The 20745-nt window shown below is 40.9% G+C and overlaps 1 protein-coding gene across 3 annotated transcripts in view; it reads left to right on the forward strand.

Annotated features, from left to right (window-relative positions):
* CEP152 (centrosomal protein 152) overlaps nucleotides 1-8569 on the forward strand; it is a 33350-nt gene extending 24781 nt beyond the window's left edge. For 2 of the 3 annotated variants that reach the window (XM_087972656.1, XM_087972657.1), the window contains exons 21-28: nucleotides 653-1282; nucleotides 2995-3169; nucleotides 4141-4320; nucleotides 5070-5160; nucleotides 5265-5368; nucleotides 6392-6548; nucleotides 7013-7116; nucleotides 7275-8569. In XM_087972656.1, coding sequence (XP_087828782.1) covers nucleotides 653-1282; nucleotides 2995-3169; nucleotides 4141-4320; nucleotides 5070-5160; nucleotides 5265-5368; nucleotides 6392-6548; nucleotides 7013-7116; nucleotides 7275-8224 — 2391 coding nt within the window. In that variant the 3' untranslated portion in view covers nucleotides 8225-8569. Of the gene's footprint in view, nucleotides 1-652; nucleotides 1283-2994; nucleotides 3170-4140; nucleotides 4321-5069; nucleotides 5161-5264; nucleotides 5369-6391; nucleotides 6619-7012; nucleotides 7117-7274 lie in introns of those variants that run through there. The other variant, XR_015750784.1, reaches the window with a different exon arrangement.
* The last annotated feature ends 12176 nt before the right edge of the window (nucleotides 8570-20745 follow it).

Here is a 20745-nt window from a genome sequence, read left to right on the forward strand (position 1 = left end):
AGATTGATATTAAAGCCTCTAACACCACAGCAAGATTGTGTGTGTGTGTATCTGTCTGTCATCTTCTGAATTAAGTAGTTTTAAACTAAGTTTGAGCAAGTATCTAATTTCAGAGGTTTTAAGACACCTTTGGAAATGGTATTTATCAAATAACCTCAACTAGTGTAAATGTAATGCTGTCCATCTTGTTAATAATAGCTGCTTGATTTAGAGAGTCCTTTATTCTTTTCTTCATCAGTGCAGCCATATCCTTTCCCTCCGCCTGTATTAAAGTACCAACTTTAGATTTCTTTCCAACTATGTCTAGGGTTTAATAGGTAAGTATGGTAATACCAGTACTAACCACAATAATCACAAATGAAATAGGCTGGACGGGGAAAGAGAAGCGCCTGGCTGTCCTGGACAGCCACCCTCCTATGTTAATTTCAAACTGAGTTATGCCTCCCCCAATCTATGTGAAAGCATCCAAAGAAAGTTTTATGCATCATGGTGTGTGTGTGTGCGGGGGGGTGTCATTCAAATTTGGCAACTTTTAAGACTTGTGGACTTCAACTCCCGGAATGGCTGGCTGTGGAATTCTGGGAGTTAAAGTCTTATTGGAGACCCCCTGCATTTAAGGCATTACTGACCGACTTCTGTGTGGCCTCTTTAGGTATCAGCTGCTCAAGAGAAATGGAAGAAGCAGCTTGAGAACAACGAGAAAGCCCAGAGAAGAATCCAAGAGCTTGAAGAGAAGGCACTGAGCCTTAAAAGGGAGCTTGAGCTGAAGGAAGACGAGACCCCGTCGCTTATTAAAGCAGAGCTCGCCAAAGCTCATTCTCAGTGGGTTACAGAAAAGCAAGAGGAGATTCTCAGCATGCAAGACCAAAATGAAAAAGAGTGCCACACCCTTTTACAGGACCAGAAAGTTAAACTTGGTGAGATGCTTGCAAAGGCCAAAGAAGACTTTGAAAATCAAAAGGAAGAATTGCTGGGCCAAAAAGAGGCGGAGCTTGTCAGGAAGCAACAAGAATGGGCTGTTCAGGAAGCCAAGAGGCTTCAAAACGAAATCCATCAGTACGAGGACAGGATTCTCGTTCAGGTAGAACTTCTCTTAGACGACCTCCACAAGGATTTGGTCCAGTGTGCAAGCTGTGAGCGGACTTGGGAAACTGAGTGGAACGTGTCTCCTCCTCTTCAGATCAATCTTCAGTTCAAAGACAAGCTGACATTTTGTTTGCAGAAAGCCTACCGAAGCACAGTCAATGCCATTCTTGAAAAGGCAACGAAAAAGTGGAACCAGGTAACATTAACATGGCCTTAGATCAGGGATGTCCAACCTTGGCAACTTTAAGACTTGTGGACTTCAACTCCCAGAATTCCTCAGCCAGCAAAGCTGGCTGAGGAATTCTGGGAGTTGAAGTCCACAAGTCTTAAAGTTGCCAAGGTTGGACACCCCTGCCTTAGATGATTGGTGTTTTGATTTTATTCTTTGTTTTCCATTTTTTTAGCAGAGCAGCGCTAGAGAAAATGGGATGGTTGGCTTATGAAAGTAAAAAACAACAACTGATATCTACTGTATCAATATAATACAAAAATATATTTAAAGCAGAAGATTCTGCACATCTTTTTCTAATAGTACCTTTATTAAATTCCAAAGTCAAACATTAAAAAATGCAAACTAACTTGGAAAGGGAATAACAAAGCAAGTTAAAAGTGACAATATATTCAACCAATTTATAACCAAGAGCATACCAGTTGATGACCTGCAACAAGTTTTAAGGTTCTAGATTCTCTGCTGAGAGATTGATGTTCCTGATGTCACTGGGCTCCACGCATTGTCCTTGCATTCCACTTCCCCACTCCCCCACTTCTTATTGTGAGGAAAGTTTCACTCCTGACATGTCACAACTGAATCTATTCTCAACTTGAGCTGCTCTTTGCCTCAGAAAGAAAAGTGAAGATGTAGTAATTCAGTTTTGCTGCTTCAGATAAATCTTTCTTTACTGGGAAGAAAACTAGATTCTTCTCTGCTCTGAATGTGGGTAAGCAAGTAGGATTTGGTAAAAGCCAGGAAAGATCAATTTGAAAACCAGCTTCCCTTCGGTTTTTCTAAGAATAAGGAATATGTTGATTGATCCTTCATGGCAGGCTAGTGTTTTAAAAGTGAAATGAGTCGAACCTTATTTTCCTTTGTTGCCTTTTACTTTTTAGCAGTTAGTAGTTTGTTTGAACCTTTGACTTTCTCTCAATAGTGGGCGGGGCTGTTATAATGGAGGTTGTCTGAAATAGGCCACAGCATGACATCACTAACATTTAGGCCAGGGGTGTCCAACCTTGGCAACTTTAAGACTTGTGGACTTCAACTCCCAGAATTCCTCAGTCAGCAAAGCTGGCTGAGGAATTCTGGGAGTTGAAGTCCACAAGTCTTAAAGTTGCCAAGGTTGGACACCCCTGCTTTAAAGCTTCTTTGCCACAGTTTACTATGGGGAAATGGTGAATGTGCTACAGCTGTATCTGAACTGATGAACCAAGGCTTGAAAAGGGTTCATATTTATGACGGTGATGATCCCCTTTTTGTGACCTTCTGATGAGCCAAGACAATGGGGAAGCCATGGGCCGTTTTGGTGACTCTAGATCAGGGGTGTCCAACCTTGGCAACTTTAAGACTTGTGGACTTCAACTCCCAGAATTCCTCAGCCAGCTTTGCTTTAAGCTTTGCTTAAAGTTGCCAAGGTTGGACACCCCTGATTTAGGCAAATAACTAAAGACACTTATTTCATCTAGAATAAATGCCAATTAATATACAGAAATGACCCTGGCAGAAAAGGTAGTAAAATCAGGCAGAATTCACTTAACAACCAAATTGTTTAGTGACAGAAGTTCTGGCTCCAATTGTGGTTGTAAGTCAAGGACTACCAGCTGTCTTGATGTTTTTTTTCTTGGAATACAAGATGGATTGTTGGTCCTGAATTGCTATCTATTCTTCTAAAATGTCTATGTGTTCCTCTCAAGAAAAGTGAAGATCTGGGCTCTGATTTCAAAGATTCGGATGACTCTTGCATGCAGAACGGTGAAGGGGAGCCTGGAGACAAATTCATACGTTCCATGTATAACGTTGGGCAGCAAGTGGAAATCCAACGGATGCTAAGAAAACACCCATCTTTACAGGAGACTGAAATAGATTTTGGTATGACATTGCATCTATTTCCTTGTTTTAATTTGAGCCTTGCTGATTCTATTTTACCTAACGCATAAATTCAGTTTTTCCTAGTCACAATTGGCTGTATTAGCCAACAGAGAGACTTTAGAACAGGGGTGTCCCAACCGTGGCAACTTTAGGGCCTGTGGACTTCAGCTCCCAGAATTCCCCAGCCAGCCAAGCTGGTTGTGGAATTCTGGGAGTTCACGTCCACGGCAGTGGTGGGATTCAACTTTTTTTACTACCGGTTCTGTGGGCGTGGCAGGGGAAGGATACTGCAAAATCTCCAGTCAGGTGGCATTTGCCGGTTCTCCGAACTACTCAAAATTTCTGCTACTGGTTCTCCAGAACTGGTCAGAACCTCCTGAAGACCACCTCTGGTCCATGGGCCCTAAAATTGCCAAGGTTGGACATCCCTGGTTCAGAGTATAGAGAATTGCACAGATATTAAAGAATACTTTGGAAATAATGTTACTGTGTTATAGAGTTACAGTTACACGAATATTATTCAGTGTGTTAGGCACTGGATGACATCTTTGTGAATTAAAATATAGGGAGCCCCTTCATTAACTACTGAGCTTGTAGTCCTGGCCAATTTTCTGATGTATTTCAATGAATGCTAAACTTCAGAATATTCTTTTGTTTTCAAAGGCTATATAAGTGTATGGAAGACTGAGGCTTTGTACACTGTAAACCTAGAATTATAGACCTGTAACTGGGATTCCTCAAGAATGCTAGTTCAAATTCTCTACTAATTCTTCATTGTAGAAAGTGAACACCAGGAATAGATTTATCAGTCTACCTGATGAAACTGTGCAGCTTCCAGAAAAGTTTCTTCTAAAACAACAGCTAAAATATCCATAATAACTACAATCTGGTGGTAGGATTGATTATCTTTTCTCTTTGGTTGTTTGGTCAGCCAAAAAGCGACCGGTAACTTCTCATATTTGTTGGTGCAGATTGTAGATGTAAAAAGAAAAATATGTTGTCGCAAGCCGAGATATGTTCTGAGCATTTTCGACAGCAGCTAGAAAAAAAGGAAAAAGAATGTGAGGATCTGAAAAGGAAACTCGACAAAGCTTGCAAGCATCTCCAGCTTGCAGTGAAGGAACAAAAAACAAAGTCTGAACAAGCTCAAGGTCTGTATCTTTTACATGTCGATGTTAAATAGGAAGAGCTAGTTCACATGTGCATGCGCTTATTGGTACTTTGATGACAATAAAGTACGTAAAAATAGAATCCCGTCATTCTTATGTAGTTTAATGTTTCTGAAAATATATAGGTGAAATAAACTTCCCTTATTCTTACAAGCACAGTATAATAACTTGATATTTCTATGATCTAATAATATATTGACATGTAAAATAAACTTCTGTTACACTTGTTTAAAGTTTTGTAATTAACCTGATGCTTTATTGTAGAACACAATTATGTCACTTGCAGTTAAGTTTTCAATGGACTTGTTAAATAGCTTTTATAAAAAATAACTACCTATCATTCTCCCAGGAGTTTAATTACTCTTTCCAGGATGGAAACATTTGCAATTGGCCAATTCAGAGTCGTGTTATTAGTAATTTTCTTGTTAAGTTTTGTATCGTTTTCCCCAGTTATCACCCTTTTTTCAGATGAAGTAATTTGGCCAATAGAGATGGTTTTTGCCTGCATATGTTATGAACCTTGGAATAACTACAGTATTTTGATACCGATGGATTTGACCAGAACCTCTCAAAGAGTAACGATCTTCTAAAACCTTCTAGGTCCAAAAGGTTACTAGTAGAATAACAATCCATTGGGATTCTAAATCATAATAAGGACAAATTGCTGGTTATTATGTAGCACCACATTAAATGTAACACCTAAAGAGGTTTTTTCCCCTCTCTTTTTTTAGAGAATGAAAAAATTATGAAAGCCCTCCTGGAAGAAAACTCTGCCATGAAGAACCGACTTGATGATTTGAAATGTGTCAATATTCCTCCCAGGTAGCCCACCCAATACAAGAGAAATCGTAACTTTTATTCTAATATAATACTAAACTTTCTGGGCAGTTGTAACTTCATTCTTGGTTTGGGCATTCTGTCTCCAGGTCGTCCTCAGAAGGCTGTATCTCAAAGCCTTGTTGTTCGTGTGATGGAAAAGCTTTGGGAGAGATGCGTTCCCAGTATCTGAAAACAGTGAGCAAAATTAAAAGTAAGTAGTAAAGATGATGATTCCATAATGGATTCAGCCTTGTTCTTAAGCTCCCAACGGAGATAAAATTTTAATATGTTCTTCTCTTCTTTAATTCCTCTTTTACCACTTCGGGTGTCAAGAAAGACACAGAGTTCTGGTTCTTGCTCTTCTGGCAGTGTCAACCATTGTTGTAGTGGGTCTTTGATGCTGTCTCTCCATCTTCTAGGTGTGCCTCTTCTTTGATCTTTCCTTTTAGCATTTGCCATGCATGGTACAGAATCCTCTAATATGTTACCTACTGTAGTATATTTTGGAGGTGGTGACCCTTTGAGAGCTGTATGCAACAAAATTTAATGTATGCCGATAAGTATGCATTCAAAGTGACAATAAAGTTATTCAAAGTTCTACTACTCGTCTTCATATTTCAAATCTTGTTGAATATCTACTGGCGAAACCTGTAAACAGTTGTGTTTATAGTGATGTAGGGTGAAACAGCTTAGAACAGTGATCCCCAACCGGTACCGGCATCAACTGGGCGCCGCCATCTTTTTTTGACGAAAAAGTGCTTCCGGTGATCTCACCGGAAGCACTTTTTCATCAAAAAGATGGCGGCGCTTGCCCGGTGAGCTTTTTCGGTAGAAATGGCTTTCTACCCGGAAAAGCTCACCGAGCACAGCGCCACCATCTTTTTAATGAAAAAGTGCTTCCGGTGAGCTTTCTACCCGGAAAAGCTCACTGGAAGCACTTTTTTATCAAAAAAAGATGGCGGCGCCCAGCAACCAGCGGCCCAGTAAGACTTGTTCCGCGGACCGGTACCGGTCCACGGACCAGCGGTTGGGGACCCCTGGCTTAGAAGACAGAGAGAGGAATAAAAATAGATTTCTGATCCTGTCTACATACATGGGATAACCTCATCCTCTGTCCTTCAGTATAGTTCCCAATTCTACAGACCCACCCTATACAGATTCAGTGAAAGTTGTCCATCGCAATTCTATGGTTTATGTGCCTCACCAAATATAAATCATTGTGGTTTGTTCATAGGTGACATGCTTCGTTACATCCACGAAAGTAAGGAGAGAGCAGCAGAAATTATAAAAGCTGAAGTTTTAAGGGAACGGCAGGAGACCGCCCGAAAAATGCGCAAATATTATCTTATCTGCCTTCAACAGCTTCTGGTTGATAACGGCAAGCATGACGGGTGAGGCATTTCAAATGATGGTAGATGTGAAGAGAACACTCGGCAAACTCCTTGGATGATGAACCTCAAGGTGTTTTTGTGGATTTTGTTGATTTTTTTTTAGTGATTTTCTGGTTTATATTGCTCTGGTTGTATAGTGCATGCAACAATTTCAGGTGAACTGTAGAGACAGAGAAAAAGAGACCTGTTATCTTTTGAACAGAAAATAGCAGATAGATTTATTCTTCTTATATTCATATATTCCTTCATTCTCTCTCTGCCTCATACAGACATGGGGTTCATTCAGCATGTCACATATTCCCTAAAATTGAATGGATATAAAGCTAAAAGTAGCAAGAATAATTCTTTCTTCAATATTTTAAGAAAGGTCAAACATTTTTGTTCTTATTTGGGTTCTTAGTTGACTAGAAAGGCTTTTTAAAGACTGGAATTTTTTTTAAAAAAATGTCTTGTTATTTTTGCAGGGCTGAAAAGAAAATAATATGTGCTGCTGGCAAAATTGCTACAATGGCTAAAATATTAGAAACTCCTGTTCGGAACTCAGCACTAAATAAAACCCCGCACTCAGGTATATACTGCCATGTCTAATTTTCACACGTGGCATCTTTTTTTTTAAAAAAAATAAGAGAACATAATATTTACCACACAGGGAATGTTGAGTTTATTTGTGGGAAGTTTGGATGTGCTTGTTTTAATTTCCTTTTGCTTTTCCATGTTGCCTTACAGTTCTACCCCAAAACTCCAAAGCCGAAGAACCTAAAACAAGTTACATTCAACATTCTAAGTCCACCCCAAAAGAAAATCAAACACACAATGAAAGTGCGGGCAAAAGACACACACCTCGTAGCTTGCAACCGCAGCTTGATGCTGAAAACGAGTCCCGCCTAGTTTCTCAAACCCAGCTGGCCAGGAAAGCTTTTAAGCAGCTGGATGACCCCTCACTTAGTGCTGCGCCTGCAGAAGCATTCAGCGAGGAAGAACCTGGAAACAAAGGTCTACCGTGTAGAGTTGGAACCTTCCAGAATGCTTCCTCTTCTGTGTCTCAAGGAAAGCTTCAAAGTACTCACCCTGTTGCAGTGGATGGTTTTGACTTTGGAACAGCTGGCGAAAAGTATAAGTGCCTAAACGAAAGGCCTCGAAGAACAGAGGTTGGATGTAGCCAGTCTAGACAGTGGAAGGTGACAACATCTGGGAAAATCCCAGGCTTTGAAGTCCAAGAAACCCCAGTAAGAGATGAAGGCTCTTCTGTTGACTGGAGCTTATTATGCGAGACTCTTCATGTCAACAATAGCAGTGGCTTTCAGCATCCTGTTCCAAAAATATATTCCAGGGGGCCTCTAGACTCCCATTCAGCCCTTCCCATGACCAACACTCGTTCCGAGGTCAAGGAAGAGACTTCTATTTTCTCACCCCGTCTCGGTGGACATCACGAGAAGGAACTTATCAAGAATCAAAACGTACATTGCACCGACGGCCATAGGACCACGAATTCAGGCTGTACAACGTTCGCAGACTTGGGCACCGGAGGTGCTGCTGGCGCCCATCCGAACAACACTGTGCTGTGTCCTGCAGCCGGAAAAACCTATAATTCACTACAATCCAGGAAACACATACACAGGGTTATGGACTGCCAACAAGACAGCGGCTTTGAGAGCCCACAGATCAACTTTGATTAATCCCCAACATCAGGAAACTCGGACCAAAGAGGAGATACTTAAATATATTTAAACGAAAGGTGTGAAGAACGCGTGTGGTGATGGTCTTAACAGTGTTTTTGTTTATTTCTTTTATATTTTGACCGTTACATGTGGGCTTAACATCCTAGGTGTCTGACATTATTGTTATAGATTGCTTCTCTGTGTGTATGTGCATGTTGGTGTGTGTGTGTTTCTTTATACGGCGAAGGGTAATATTGAATTGTGTCGCAGGGAATTATCTATTTTTTCACTCGAGATCAGTGTGCAGACCAATGCAAATTTTTTACATTTTATTTATATAAAAATAAAGCAAATACTTTGTGGGTCTAATGTATCAACTCTCCACTTTTTTGTTTCCCCCCAAAGCTGAAAACCTCTTTTTGTTGGTGACTTAATACTTCCTTTCTGTCCCCCATAGATTGATTGATCAATTCAATTTCCGTAGCCGCCCATCTCAATCGGATCGATTCAGGGTGGCAAACAACATCCCAGCAATCAAAACCATGAAAACAGTTTCAAATGACACACACACACACACACAGGCAACTGAAAAGTATCACAATAATTGCATACAAATTAGCAGTGCAGCCAAGTACAGGTAGTCCTCCATGACCACAAGAGTTCAAAATTTATGTTGCTCAGTGAGAAATTTGTTAAGTTTGTTTTGCCCCATTTCACCACCTGTCTTGCCAAAGTTGTTAAGTCAATCACTGCAGTTGTCAAGTAGTAACATGGTGGTTAAGTGAATCTGGTTTCCTCATTGTCTTCTGAACATGTTTTTTTTAATTATACGGTATTATACAAAATGCAAAAGTCAATAAAAGAGCAGGGGAGGAGGGAAAGGGGGAAAGAAAAATGAGGAAAGGTAAGAAAAAGAAAAGAAAAAAGATGCATTGAGTTCCGACACTCTGTTGCAGTAGAATAATGTCATGCCCCTGTCGGAAACTGATTCGGAGGGGGAGGCCGAACAGCTGACGGAGGTGGGAGCGTGGATCCATTGGCTGTGGAAGAAACTGGGGAAGGGCAAAGTCTGGCTGGGCAGAGCGGGGGAGAGGTAGAGCAAGGGAGAGGGAATTCGGAGGAAGATCCAGGCCCACCCCCTCTTCATCCTAGGGCATGCATAGAGGAACGGAGAAGGGAGCAACGTGAGTTGCATGGCTCATGGGGGAGGAAAGGGCCCTGATTCCCTTCATTAGCTGAAGCTGGGAACGCTGTTTAAAAACGGAAGCTGCGCACAGCAAACTGTTGGGAGCAAATAGTGAATTATCTGGTATCATCGAGGCTTATCTGTGTTGCTGGCGTCTTCCCAACTGTGTGTGTTTTGCTGGGCTTTCAAGTCTGCAACTCCTTCTCCTGCCCTACTTCAGCGTGGTTTGTTTGGATTTTTAGTTACAGTTTGTATGTGCTTTGTTTTCGGACTGAATTTCCTCTACTTAAAGGCTGTTCCTGGGAGAGTTTTTTTCTCCAGCCGAAGATAACCTCTGGACATTGGGGGCAAAGTTGGAGGTGCTACAGGGATTCTTCTTCTTATTGGACTGTGTTGCCTTTGTGCCACGCCCCTTTGGGTCATCACAAATAAGGCATTAGCATCCAATCACAGCCTTTTGCTTTTCCGTAATAGTGTGAACAAGTCACTTCTCTAAAGATCTATCAATCTAATCTGTAAAACCCAAAGTCAACGTTTCATTCTTTCCCACATCAAGCATGAAGTTCAGAAGCGGTATCCATGTGGAAACAAAAGTGTTTTAGGTTATCTAGAGCAGGGGTGTCCAACCTTGGCAACTTTAAGACGTGTGGACTTCAACTCCCAGAATTCCTCAGCCAGCTTTGCTACGTCTTAAAGTTGCCAAGGTTGGAGACCCCTGATCTAGAGGCACCAAAACGGCCCATGGCTTCCCCATTGTCTTGGCTCATCAGAAGGTCACAAAAAGGGGATCATCACCATCATAAATATGAACCCGTTGCCAAGCATCTGAATTTTGATCACGGGGCTTCTGGAAAGCTCATAAGTGTGAAAAACGGTCTGAAGTCACTTTTTTGGTGCCGTCTTAAACAGTCACTAAATGAACTGTTGTAAATCAAGGATGACCTGTATATCCACGCTTGTTGCCTTCCGTTTAAAAAAAAACACACCATTTTGTGGGTTACAGAATGACTGAAGAACTACTCATTTGTTCTTTGCAGGTCATCCTCTACTTACAACCATTTGTCTAGTGACCAAGTTTACAACAGCAGTGGGAAAAGTGGCTTGTGACCATTGTTCACCCTTACGACCATTGCAGCATGCAGTGTTGCTAACTTAACAACTTCACATCAACTCTTGTGGCAAGTCGTAAAATGGGGCAAAACTTAACCAATTTCTCAGCAACATAAATTTGGGGCTCAATTGTAAGTTGAGGACTATCTGTGTTTAGCAAAAGTGGCTAGATTTCAAGTCAAAAAAGAAAAAAGAAACCTCCAAGTTCATGAGATTCTACAATTATTATTACATCTATAGAAATGAATGACTAGCCATGGGTGGTTCCCAGTTGCTCCAGTTTAATGTAGATTTCCCACAGTAGAGGGATTTTTCTCATGATTATTGTAAAAGTTATGAATTTGAGAGCAAACACTATCATTATCCAATCAGGATTTTGGTTTGTCTTAGAAAGTAACTGCAGGTTCTTCCTTAATTCTTTGGCTTTAGCATAACCTTTAATTAGCCATGGAAGGGTTTTTTTTCCCCCAAGTTGACCTAAACTTTGTGAATTTTCAACAAATTTAATGGGGTTTTTTATGGCCCTCTATCACCGCCTAGTGGTTGGCAATACCATCTCAAGGCAAGGAACAAAGAAAATAAGTATATAACAATATTTTACATTAGCAGCATTAATTTTTCATGTGAGTATAAGAAGAAAATTATTCACAGATTTCGTAGCTTGTTACAGTTGGCGTTATCCTACTTCAGGTATGTATTTTGAGTGATGTTTTCATGATAATCCAAATTGTGAAAGTGCCACGTCATTTCTCTGATGTGTTAAAACAACATATCAAACAATCAGGTTGGCAGAAGCTTCTTAAGTCACCTTTCTGGCATGGTCACTCTATGATGGAGAAGTAAACCAGTCTGCTTCTTCCAAATCTGGGTTTACACATTATCCGAATAATAGTGGCTTCCTGGTTTGTTTCTGATTTGGTCCTTCTGCTTCTGATCAATCCATAGAAGTCTCAATTAAAGAAAAACCAAGAGCTGCCAAAAAAAAAAATTGAAAAACACTTGTAACTTTCCCTAGTTACATGTTTAATAAGCCAGGTTTTTTTTTTAAAAAAAAAATGACCATGGCTTCTGAATAAAGTCTCTGTGTTGAAGGCTAACAAAAGAATAAGCATCCCTCCAATTTTCCACCCTACAAATTTAAAACGCATTGCCACTTTGCCTCTGTGGGGCAAATCCAGGTCTGTTTGCCTTTAAACAGGCAGTTCTTCAACTTACAATGGTTTAAATCAGGGGTGTCCAACATTTGCAACAATAAGGCTTATGGACTTCAACTCCCAGAATTCCCCAGCCAGCATAACACAGTTGGAAGGGACCTTGTAAGGTCCTCTAGTCCAAGTCCCTGCTCAAGCAGGAGACTGTGTACCATTTCAAACAAGTGGATGTCCAATCTCTTCTTGAAAAACTCCATGGATGGAGCCCCCACGACCTCTGAAGGCCGTTGGTCCCACTGATTAATCGTCAGGAAATTCCTTCTTATTTCTAGGTTGCTTCTCTCCTTGATTAGCCCATTGCTGCTGTTCCTGCCTTCTGGTGCTTTGAATAATAGCTTGACCCCCTCTTCTTTGTGGCAACCTCTCAAATCATTGGAAGACTGCTATCATGTCACTCCTAGGCCTTTTCATTAAACTAGATGCACCCAATTCCTACAACCGTTCTTCATGTGTTTTAGCCTCCAGTCCCCTAATCATCTTTGTTGCTCCTCTCTGCATTCTTTCTAGAGTCTCAACATCTTTTTCATGTTGTGTTGACCAAACCTATGTGCAGTATTCTAAGCGTGACGTTAACCAAGGCATTATAACGTAGTTACCAACACTTCTAAACTAGCATGGAATTGCTGTGGCTAGGCAAAAAGGTTTTGATCAAAAACTAATGGCGTGCCTAGTACTGGAATAACAGCAATTCAAAATATTTGCTAGCCGAGTGAGATGAACGTGGAAGTGTGTGTTGTTCCCACAGCGAGGTGGGTTCGTGGTAATCCCTCTTCTCCGATACCATGGATGTTACTTGAGCTACATCAGTGGGACACTCCCATGGAGATGGATCATCTCATTAGCAAGGGACTGATTGGGGGTAGAGACGAGAGACAGCAACGCCTATTCCCACAACTGACATGTTGTTTTAAGGAATGTGAGGTCTGATTCTGCAGCTGCAACTCTTCGGGTCAAGTAGGAGTTTGAAAGGGATGAAACTCGGGGAAACTCCTAATCCATTGTTCCAATTTGGCTGACCCACATTTTGTTTGTACAGTAACAACACCCACTGAGGGAGGGGGGGGAAAGCAGCTTTAAATTCTGCAAGCCACAAAGCTTACAACTAAGCAAATTATCCCGAGGTATGGGACGCACGGAAGAATTGTGGGTGCTAACAATTCATATATATCAATAACGAAGGATTTAAATAATTGTTTTGAAGTTTATGTACTTTTATTGCAGGTTTCTCTGACCGAAAGGCCAATAATAAAAAGATTTGATTTGATCTGATTTGCATTTTCCATTTCGAAAGCTTATGGGATGGAGATTCAAAGCAAGGATGGTCTCACCAGTCTAGTTAATAAAGTCTCAGTTTCAAGAGATAAAAATGATTTCGATTGCTACTTACACAGATTTGTCTTTTTTCTTGAAAAATGCCAAATGCAACGAAACCCACAGAAACTTACGGCAGCTTAAAGAGTAACAACATTACGATGTAAGCTTTAATAAGTCTTTGAAATTGCCACAAAACATTTTGAGGGGTACAACCATTTAAAATAAATTTGAACCAACGAATTGTTATATAAAAAACTGGTAATGTAATCCCTACCTAGAAGCTTCTCAGGATAAACTGATTATAGATTTTAGTTGTGTTGTGTAGCTGGAAGATGTTCTATTTGATCTTGAAAAGACTTACTCAAAAACTTGATGTGTAACGGTTTTGAGGATAATAGGTAAGAACATGAAAAGCCCTAACCTTGGCTGATCTCAAAGTACTAGGGTCAGACTTGGTAAAAGCTTGGATAGAAGATAATCAGGAAGACTACAAATAATCTGAGAAGGCAAAAATCCACCCCTGAAGAAGACCATGTCAAACCCATACTGTTCCCAAGAAGACTTATTTGGACATGTCTGTCAAGTCATCAGAAGTAAAAGATGACCTGAAGACCTTTATTTTTTTTAAAAAAATCTGCATATCTGGGCATTCTGCCACTCTTCTCTATCTGTGTCACAAGAAATAAGGTAGCCTTTACCCCACTTTTAGGGTTTATGGTGATTCTACGAAAGCCTACTTCCTGTGTCTTTCTAGTTGGATATTTTAAGAACTGGGCCATCTTGGCTTTGGTGCTGTAAGGAGATGAGTCCCCAATGGTGAAGATCTGTGCAACTTTTTGATCCAGAGTCTTTGTTCAACTATTGTTATTTTTCTGGCTAAGTTGCAGCAGTTCTGCAGAAGATAGTTTGGGTAAGTGCACCTTATTATGTAGAGTGACATATAAATTGTATTTGTTGAAATTCCTGCTTCAAATGTCTCTTGGAGATAAGACACGTGCATGCACACACACCCCCATTCTCCATGATTTCTGGTTGCTATAATTTTGACCCCAATCATTTTCAGAATATGTTTTTCAGCAAAACAGGGTGGTTGAAGCCAGAATGTAATTAACTAGCTGTAGAATATATATTTGTGTGTCAAAGGTCTTGCAGAGAATTCCTAATGTTTTTATTTTAAAAGGGCAGAATTTAATAGCAGAGACTTACTATTTTATCAGATCCATCTCCCACCTGCTATTTAGAAGCTCAAGAGGGCAAAAATAATGTTTCCTTTCTCTTATTTCCCCCACAACATTAGTTTCATGATTGGGTTGATGTTACCTGATCTCTTCATCATAATCCAAGTTATCTGGACTAGAGATCTGATGTATAATAATGTAAATAGCAATTGCTATTCAGAACGTATAAGGAGTGTTCTCTAAGTAATATGAGATTATTAGAATTTGCCTAGACAATGTGATTCTGTCATTGCTAGAAGCATTGCCAAAGTTCTTTGTAAAATTCTTCGATGTTTTGAAGTCCTATGCTTTTGAACTGTCTTTTCATACTACCTTCTATAACTAACTGGACTTTGGGAACGAGGTATTACCACGTAGCATCAGATAAACTAATAGAATTGGATTCTATGACAGAGATGAAGGGGAGACTTCAAGGACGCATGATTTGGCATGATCTTTCCCATAAGAAAGTGGTGTTAGTTGATTTGCATGTTTCTTTATACATTATGTAGATTCTTAGTTAAGCATTGTTCTTTGTTTTAAGAACTCATTGCAGGGGAAGGCAGATTAGAGAGAGCTGCCTTTGCCGCGGATGGGCTCCACGTGTCTCATAAGTCAAAACTTCTCTTAATCATGATTTGTTTTCTACATCAGAACCAAACACGTCACATCATGGCGAATTCTTATGTATAAATACAGCCACCGTGCTTCATCAACCTGTTGCACCAGCTAACCTTTTGTAGCTCACTCAGCAGGCTATTATTAAACAACCCATGGTTTAGTGCAAAGCACAAGCCTAACCAATTCCAGGTTTTATCTGAGTCCAGGTCAGATTTTTTTCCTTCCAGCCCTACTTGGTTCTTCTGGATTTTGAAAAGGAGTCTTCTGGATAGAAAGCAAGCTTGGGATGACTGTATCATTAGTCCACCTAGAAAATAACCAGTGGCAGGGACGCGATGGCTCAGCAGTTAAAGACTCTGAGCTCATCAACTGGAAAGCTGACTGGCCAGGTTCAAGCCCCGAGTGCCACAGGACAGGGTGAGCTCCCATTACTTGGCCTAGCTCCTGCCTACCTAGTAGTTTGAGAGCATGCAAATGACAAAGAGGTATCACTTTGTGGGAAGGTAACAATGTTCCGTGGGCTTTGGCATATAGTCATGCTGGCCACATGACCACGGAAAATGTCTTTGGACAACAGTGGCTCCGTCGGCTAAGAAACGGAGATAAGCACTGCCTCCCTAGAGTTGGAAACAACTGAACATGGCAAACAACAACAACTGGACATGGCTTTTACCAGTTGATCTGGACTGCATATTATGTTGTGCATGCACAATAATGGCCCTGCAGAATTAGAATTTGCCTATCTTCTTCTACTTGGATGTTGGCGATCATGTTAGCGATCCTGTTTTTATCAACAGCCACATGAAAAAGTGTTGTTGAGTTTTGTCCAAACCAGTTCCTTAGATTTTGAAGCCATGATGTTCTTCTGCCTGGACCTCATTTGCCTCCAATCTTTCCCTGGAGGATTAAATGAAGTATGCTGTATTTTTCTGGCTGTCACATCACATGTCCAAAATAGTCTAACTTTTGCTTTCCTATGGTTTTGATGACTTCCCTTGGCTTTTCCAGGCGAGTTAGCCCAGGGGTGGGATTCTAACAGTTTGCACCTATTCACTAGAACCAGTTGTTAACATTCTAAGCAGTTCGGAGAACCGGTTGTTAGAAGAAATTACTGGCCTAATCCTATAAGGAAGGCAGGAAGGAAACATTCTGGTGTTGCTTACAGAAACTGCCTCTCCATTAACCCTTATTACATTCTTGGCAGGACTAGACTTCCTGTCTCAGGAACTTCTCTGGAGTTTTCCCCCCTCCTTTGCTGGTACTTTGCTTGTGTGGAGTGACCATTCAAAGTTACAATGGCACTGAAAAAAGTGACTTATGACCATTTTTCACACTTACGACTATTGCAGCATCCCCACAGTCATGAGAGGCCAGGCGAGGAGATGCATGCCTCGATGTGAGTGATATTGAGTTGGCCACACCCAGCCAATAACATGACCACCAAGCCATGTCCACCCAGTCACATGACCACCAAGCCATGCCAACCACCTAAGCTACGCCCACAGAACCAGTTGTTAAAAAATTTGAATCCCACCCCTGGTTTAGCCTATAACTAGCCTATATCTTAGCCTCTATCAAAACACCTGAATTTGAGATTTTTACCATGCACCACTGAGCATCTCTCCTTAGAAATCAAAACCATAAATCTATCAAATCTAAACTGAACTTGCTTTTTTAATCTGAGTTTGTCTATTGGGGATTGCTAACTTTGCTTCCAGATCATCAGTTCTTTTTCCCAAAACTGAAGCCCCGGGACAAAACTACCTTTCCCCCCTCTGCTATCCTTCTGCTTCAAGCTAAATAACTTGTTTGTGTTGACCTTTGCAGAAAGAAGGACTTTTGGATATATCGTCCTCCTTGTTTGGGATAATGCTGAGGATATTTTGTACTGGAAGGAATTCAAAAACTGAGAACAGACAATTTCTTCAGTAAATAAGAGCCTGGTATTCCCTTTTGGCAAATTAGCCAGTGACACTTTGAACAGTAAAATAAAATAACACCCCCCCCCCCACCAAGAAATGGATGAGTGCTCGCCCAAAATGCCATGTTAATTGATAGGTGGTCTGCATAGTTCATGCTATTATCTCATATACTGTCATCCACATTGTTTTAGCAGGAGGGCAAGGCAACAGCAAACACATCACCACAGCCGTCCCAATGGACCCAGAAAATAATCATGAAATTAATTGACTTCTTATGTGGGCTGAATAACTCTTAGAGCAGCTGAAGACAGATTCTGAGAAATGTGAGCTCCTATTAAGATAAGCCTGTTTTGTTTTCCTTCCTTGGGGACGGTTTTTCTAGGAACCTAGGCGGGGTTCATGTCAAAATGCGGTGTAGTTCAGGCTTGGCCTGTGGAAGGAACCAAACCACGGTGGTGTGCAAGCCATCTTTTACGTTTATGCTTGATGTGTGAATGGAGCCATAGGGTCCTTTTCAATAAACCAGTTTGAAAACAAACCCAGGTCTTTGCATGAAGGATGAATCCAGTCAACCTATTCTTTTTTTTTTTTTTTGTCCAATGTTGAATGTTTCCATTTTAAAAGATAACATCCTTGTCTTAAGTTTTATTTATCATTACAATGATAAATGATTTCCAGCTTTGTTTTGCTATCAATCCTCAGCCTAGCAGGGGGGGAAATTGTTTTATCTCTAATGAGTGACAGAAAGTGGCCTTTTACAGTTTTACTCAGTCAAATGCAAAACAGATAAATGCTGTTTTCTTTTAATGCCAAATTGGATGGTTTTACTTAATACCTCACTGTTTCATAAAAATCTCCTAAAAAACTAATTGTGTCAGGTTATATATGATTGAGTTGGTTATTTGCAGGCTGTGTGAAAATCTGGGCATTTCTGTAACCACATGATTGCTTACTCTGAAATTCTGAACAATGAAATTCAGACTGTAAGCTGGTTTATATAATTATTTATTAGTGTCAGTTCATTGCTTGATGATTCAACGTTGGCTCTCGGATCAATAGGTGAATTCCCAGAGGATAGTATTTCAGATAACACTGAATATTAGTCTGCGTTTGTACAACATGCTAAATGCAACCCCCACTTTTGTCCATTTGCTACTATTTTACTCCTAATTGTGACCGTCTGTTTAATTAGAACCTTATAGACATTGTTTTGTCTGAACTAGGATAGCCTTTGTTTCAGTTTACAGAAATTGGAACTGAAATTTATAGCGGACCTCAGAGTACTGTAAATTCAAAATGGGAATTTCTCCAGGTACAACAATGCAGAAATGAATTATTAAGATAGACCTCATTGGCCTGTGAGCCTCATCCATATAGCATGTAGGAATAATGGCCCGTTTTTAAGAAGGCATGTTTTTAAGTGCATCCTTCCAGTGTCCTTTTCACAGCCCTGTACCTATCTAGGTACAAGCTAGAAGGTTTAAAATTTGATGTTTTGATTGTGGCGTCCTTGATGCTGTCTGAACTTGGTTGTTTTCTTGCAGATGTTTCATGACCGAACTGGGTAACATCATCAGTGCTGGAAGGGAGTGGGGTTTGCTCTCTGTTTATGTACAAGTGGTTTGCCCTCTCAGTGTCTTTGGTGGTCCCTTGATTAGGCTGTTGTTTACTGATTGCTTATTGGCCTAATATTAAACTTGGGTTTTGAATGTTTTATTAGGTTGTTAGATTTTTTTTTGCTAAAAAAAATTCCTGGGCACTCCGTTGAATTAATAATAAGATCGATCTTACTTTTAATAAATTTCCTTTCGACCTGTGCCCTAATAGTAATTGTCATTCCTCACATCCTTGAGAGCTTAATACTTTTACATTTTATAATAAAAAAGGAACGGAATGAGCACATACCTCATGAGTACATGCCACTATTAATCTCTTGTGACTTGTCACACGGAACAATTGTGGACTCACTTTAATTGAAATGCTGTTTCCCAAAGTGGGGCATTATGTTACCAGTGGATATTTTGAGCCTAGAGAAGGCAACTAACTGGACTTCGTTTTTCCTTGAAGACGTTTCACTTCTCATCCAGGAAGCTTCTTCAGTTCTGACTGAAGGAGGGTGGAAGGGTTTATTCCATCCTCCATAGCTAATGACAAGATGGCTGCAAGGTATATAAACCCTTCTCTCCTCCGCCATTCAGTCAGAAGAAGCCTCTCGAATAAGAAGCGAAATGCCTTTGAGATAAAAAAAAAAATCAAGGAAGTCCATTGGCCTTTTGGGAAAAGCACCTCTGGGACAGCCATGACCTGGATGATTGAGAATCTCTGTAGACATCTAGAGAAGGAATATTACAATGCAATGAATAAAATGTTAAGTAACACAAAAAGAAAAATGCAACTCCTCTTACACAGTGACCAGCAGGGGAAATTTTATTACGTTTCAGAGGAATCAAAAAAGGACTTCTTTTGGAATTCAATTCCACCCTGAATTTTACTAGGTCCCCCTTCACCCCGAAATAACGTGCTGGCTGGGGCATTTGAGGTGACTTTGACATCCACATAATAATTGTGGTTCCCTCCGATTGATGTTTTCTTGAGGCCAAGAAGCTGCAGAGAATCCCAAATGAGCTGTTAGGTTTCCCTAAAGTGACCGTTAATGTAAAAATTGGCTAGGTATGTTGCAACTTAACAAACTTCCCCGATTTTGTCATCTCAGGCTGGTGGGAATTAAAAAAGAAGAAGAAGAAAAGAAATGTAGAAAAACTCCGGAACTGATGCCAAAAGGTGTGGGCTCTCCTTTTTCATTTTTTTATTTTTTGCAGATGGCATGATGATATGCAAGCCTAGGGTGTGTGTGTGTGTGTGTGTGTGTGTGTGTGTGTGTTTGTGTGTGTGTCTGCCATCACTTGAAACTTCAAGAAGAGATTGGACTCCCATCTGTCAGAAATGGTGTAGGGTCTCCTGCTTGGGCAGGGGTTGGACTAGATGACCTACAAGGTCCCTTCCAACTTGATTATCTGTTCTCTCTCTCTCTCTCTCTCTCTCTCTGTGTGTGTGTGTGTGTGTGTGTGTGTGTGTATTCTGCCTACTTGCAGCAAAGAATTTTGGCAAATGGCATCGTGCGATTGTTGCTCCTTGTCTCTGAACAGCGGAAATCAACTTGGAATGTCACATTTTGCAATCGGTGTCCTATTTTTACTTTAACCAGAATTTGTGGCCTGCAGGCATCTCGTTTCGCAGGATTCTGGTTCTCCTCACTCCAAAAAAGGCTTTCCCACACCCCAGCCAGGTGCCCAGAGGACAGCCTCCTTGTGATGAGTGCAATGGCTTGAATGTAGAGGGGAAAACGCTGCATTGGCCAAGGGTCCTTTTGCTTTCTTGGCAGCCGTGCCTTAAAGCAGAACAAAAGCCCTTCCTGTGAGTCTTGAGTCTTCGTGGCTAGTGAAGATGTGGCATGGAGCAGACACGGACATCTGGTGCCGTTTAATCGGCTGCAGAAAACAGGGTTGGCTAATTTGCTCAGCGCTGAGAAGGCAGCAGCGGCACGGATGCCTTTGATGTGTGTCAGGGGTTGGGACTCCCAGACCCTGTTGATGGATCGTTTCATCCAGAGTGACCAGGAGAACTGGGACGTGGAACTGCTCAACATCTGGAGAAGGCAAAGGGCTTCGCCATTCTGGATCTCTATAGCATGGGTCCCTGGATGAGCAATAAGCAGCCAAGAGGCTTGGTATGCAACTGCAACTCCCACCCATCCCCAATGGGGAACGGTGTGAGTGAGGCTGGCTCCAGATGTTGCATTAAGCCATAAATGGAGTTGGTTTGGTGTGCTGTATGGAGTCAGCAAAAAAATATATATATATATATATATATTTGCTTTGTCAGGAAACCTTGGTGAAAACAAACCAGGTTTCCCCCGAGTTGCCATCCTACATTTAGCGGATCTTTGAACTTGCAGCAG

Source organism: Notechis scutatus, chromosome 11 (assembly GCF_049901735.1).
Source record: "Notechis scutatus isolate UNSWTSFEM ecotype Mainland chromosome 11, rNotScu1.2, whole genome shotgun sequence".
NCBI classification, from domain to species: domain Eukaryota; kingdom Metazoa; phylum Chordata; class Lepidosauria; order Squamata; family Elapidae; genus Notechis; species Notechis scutatus.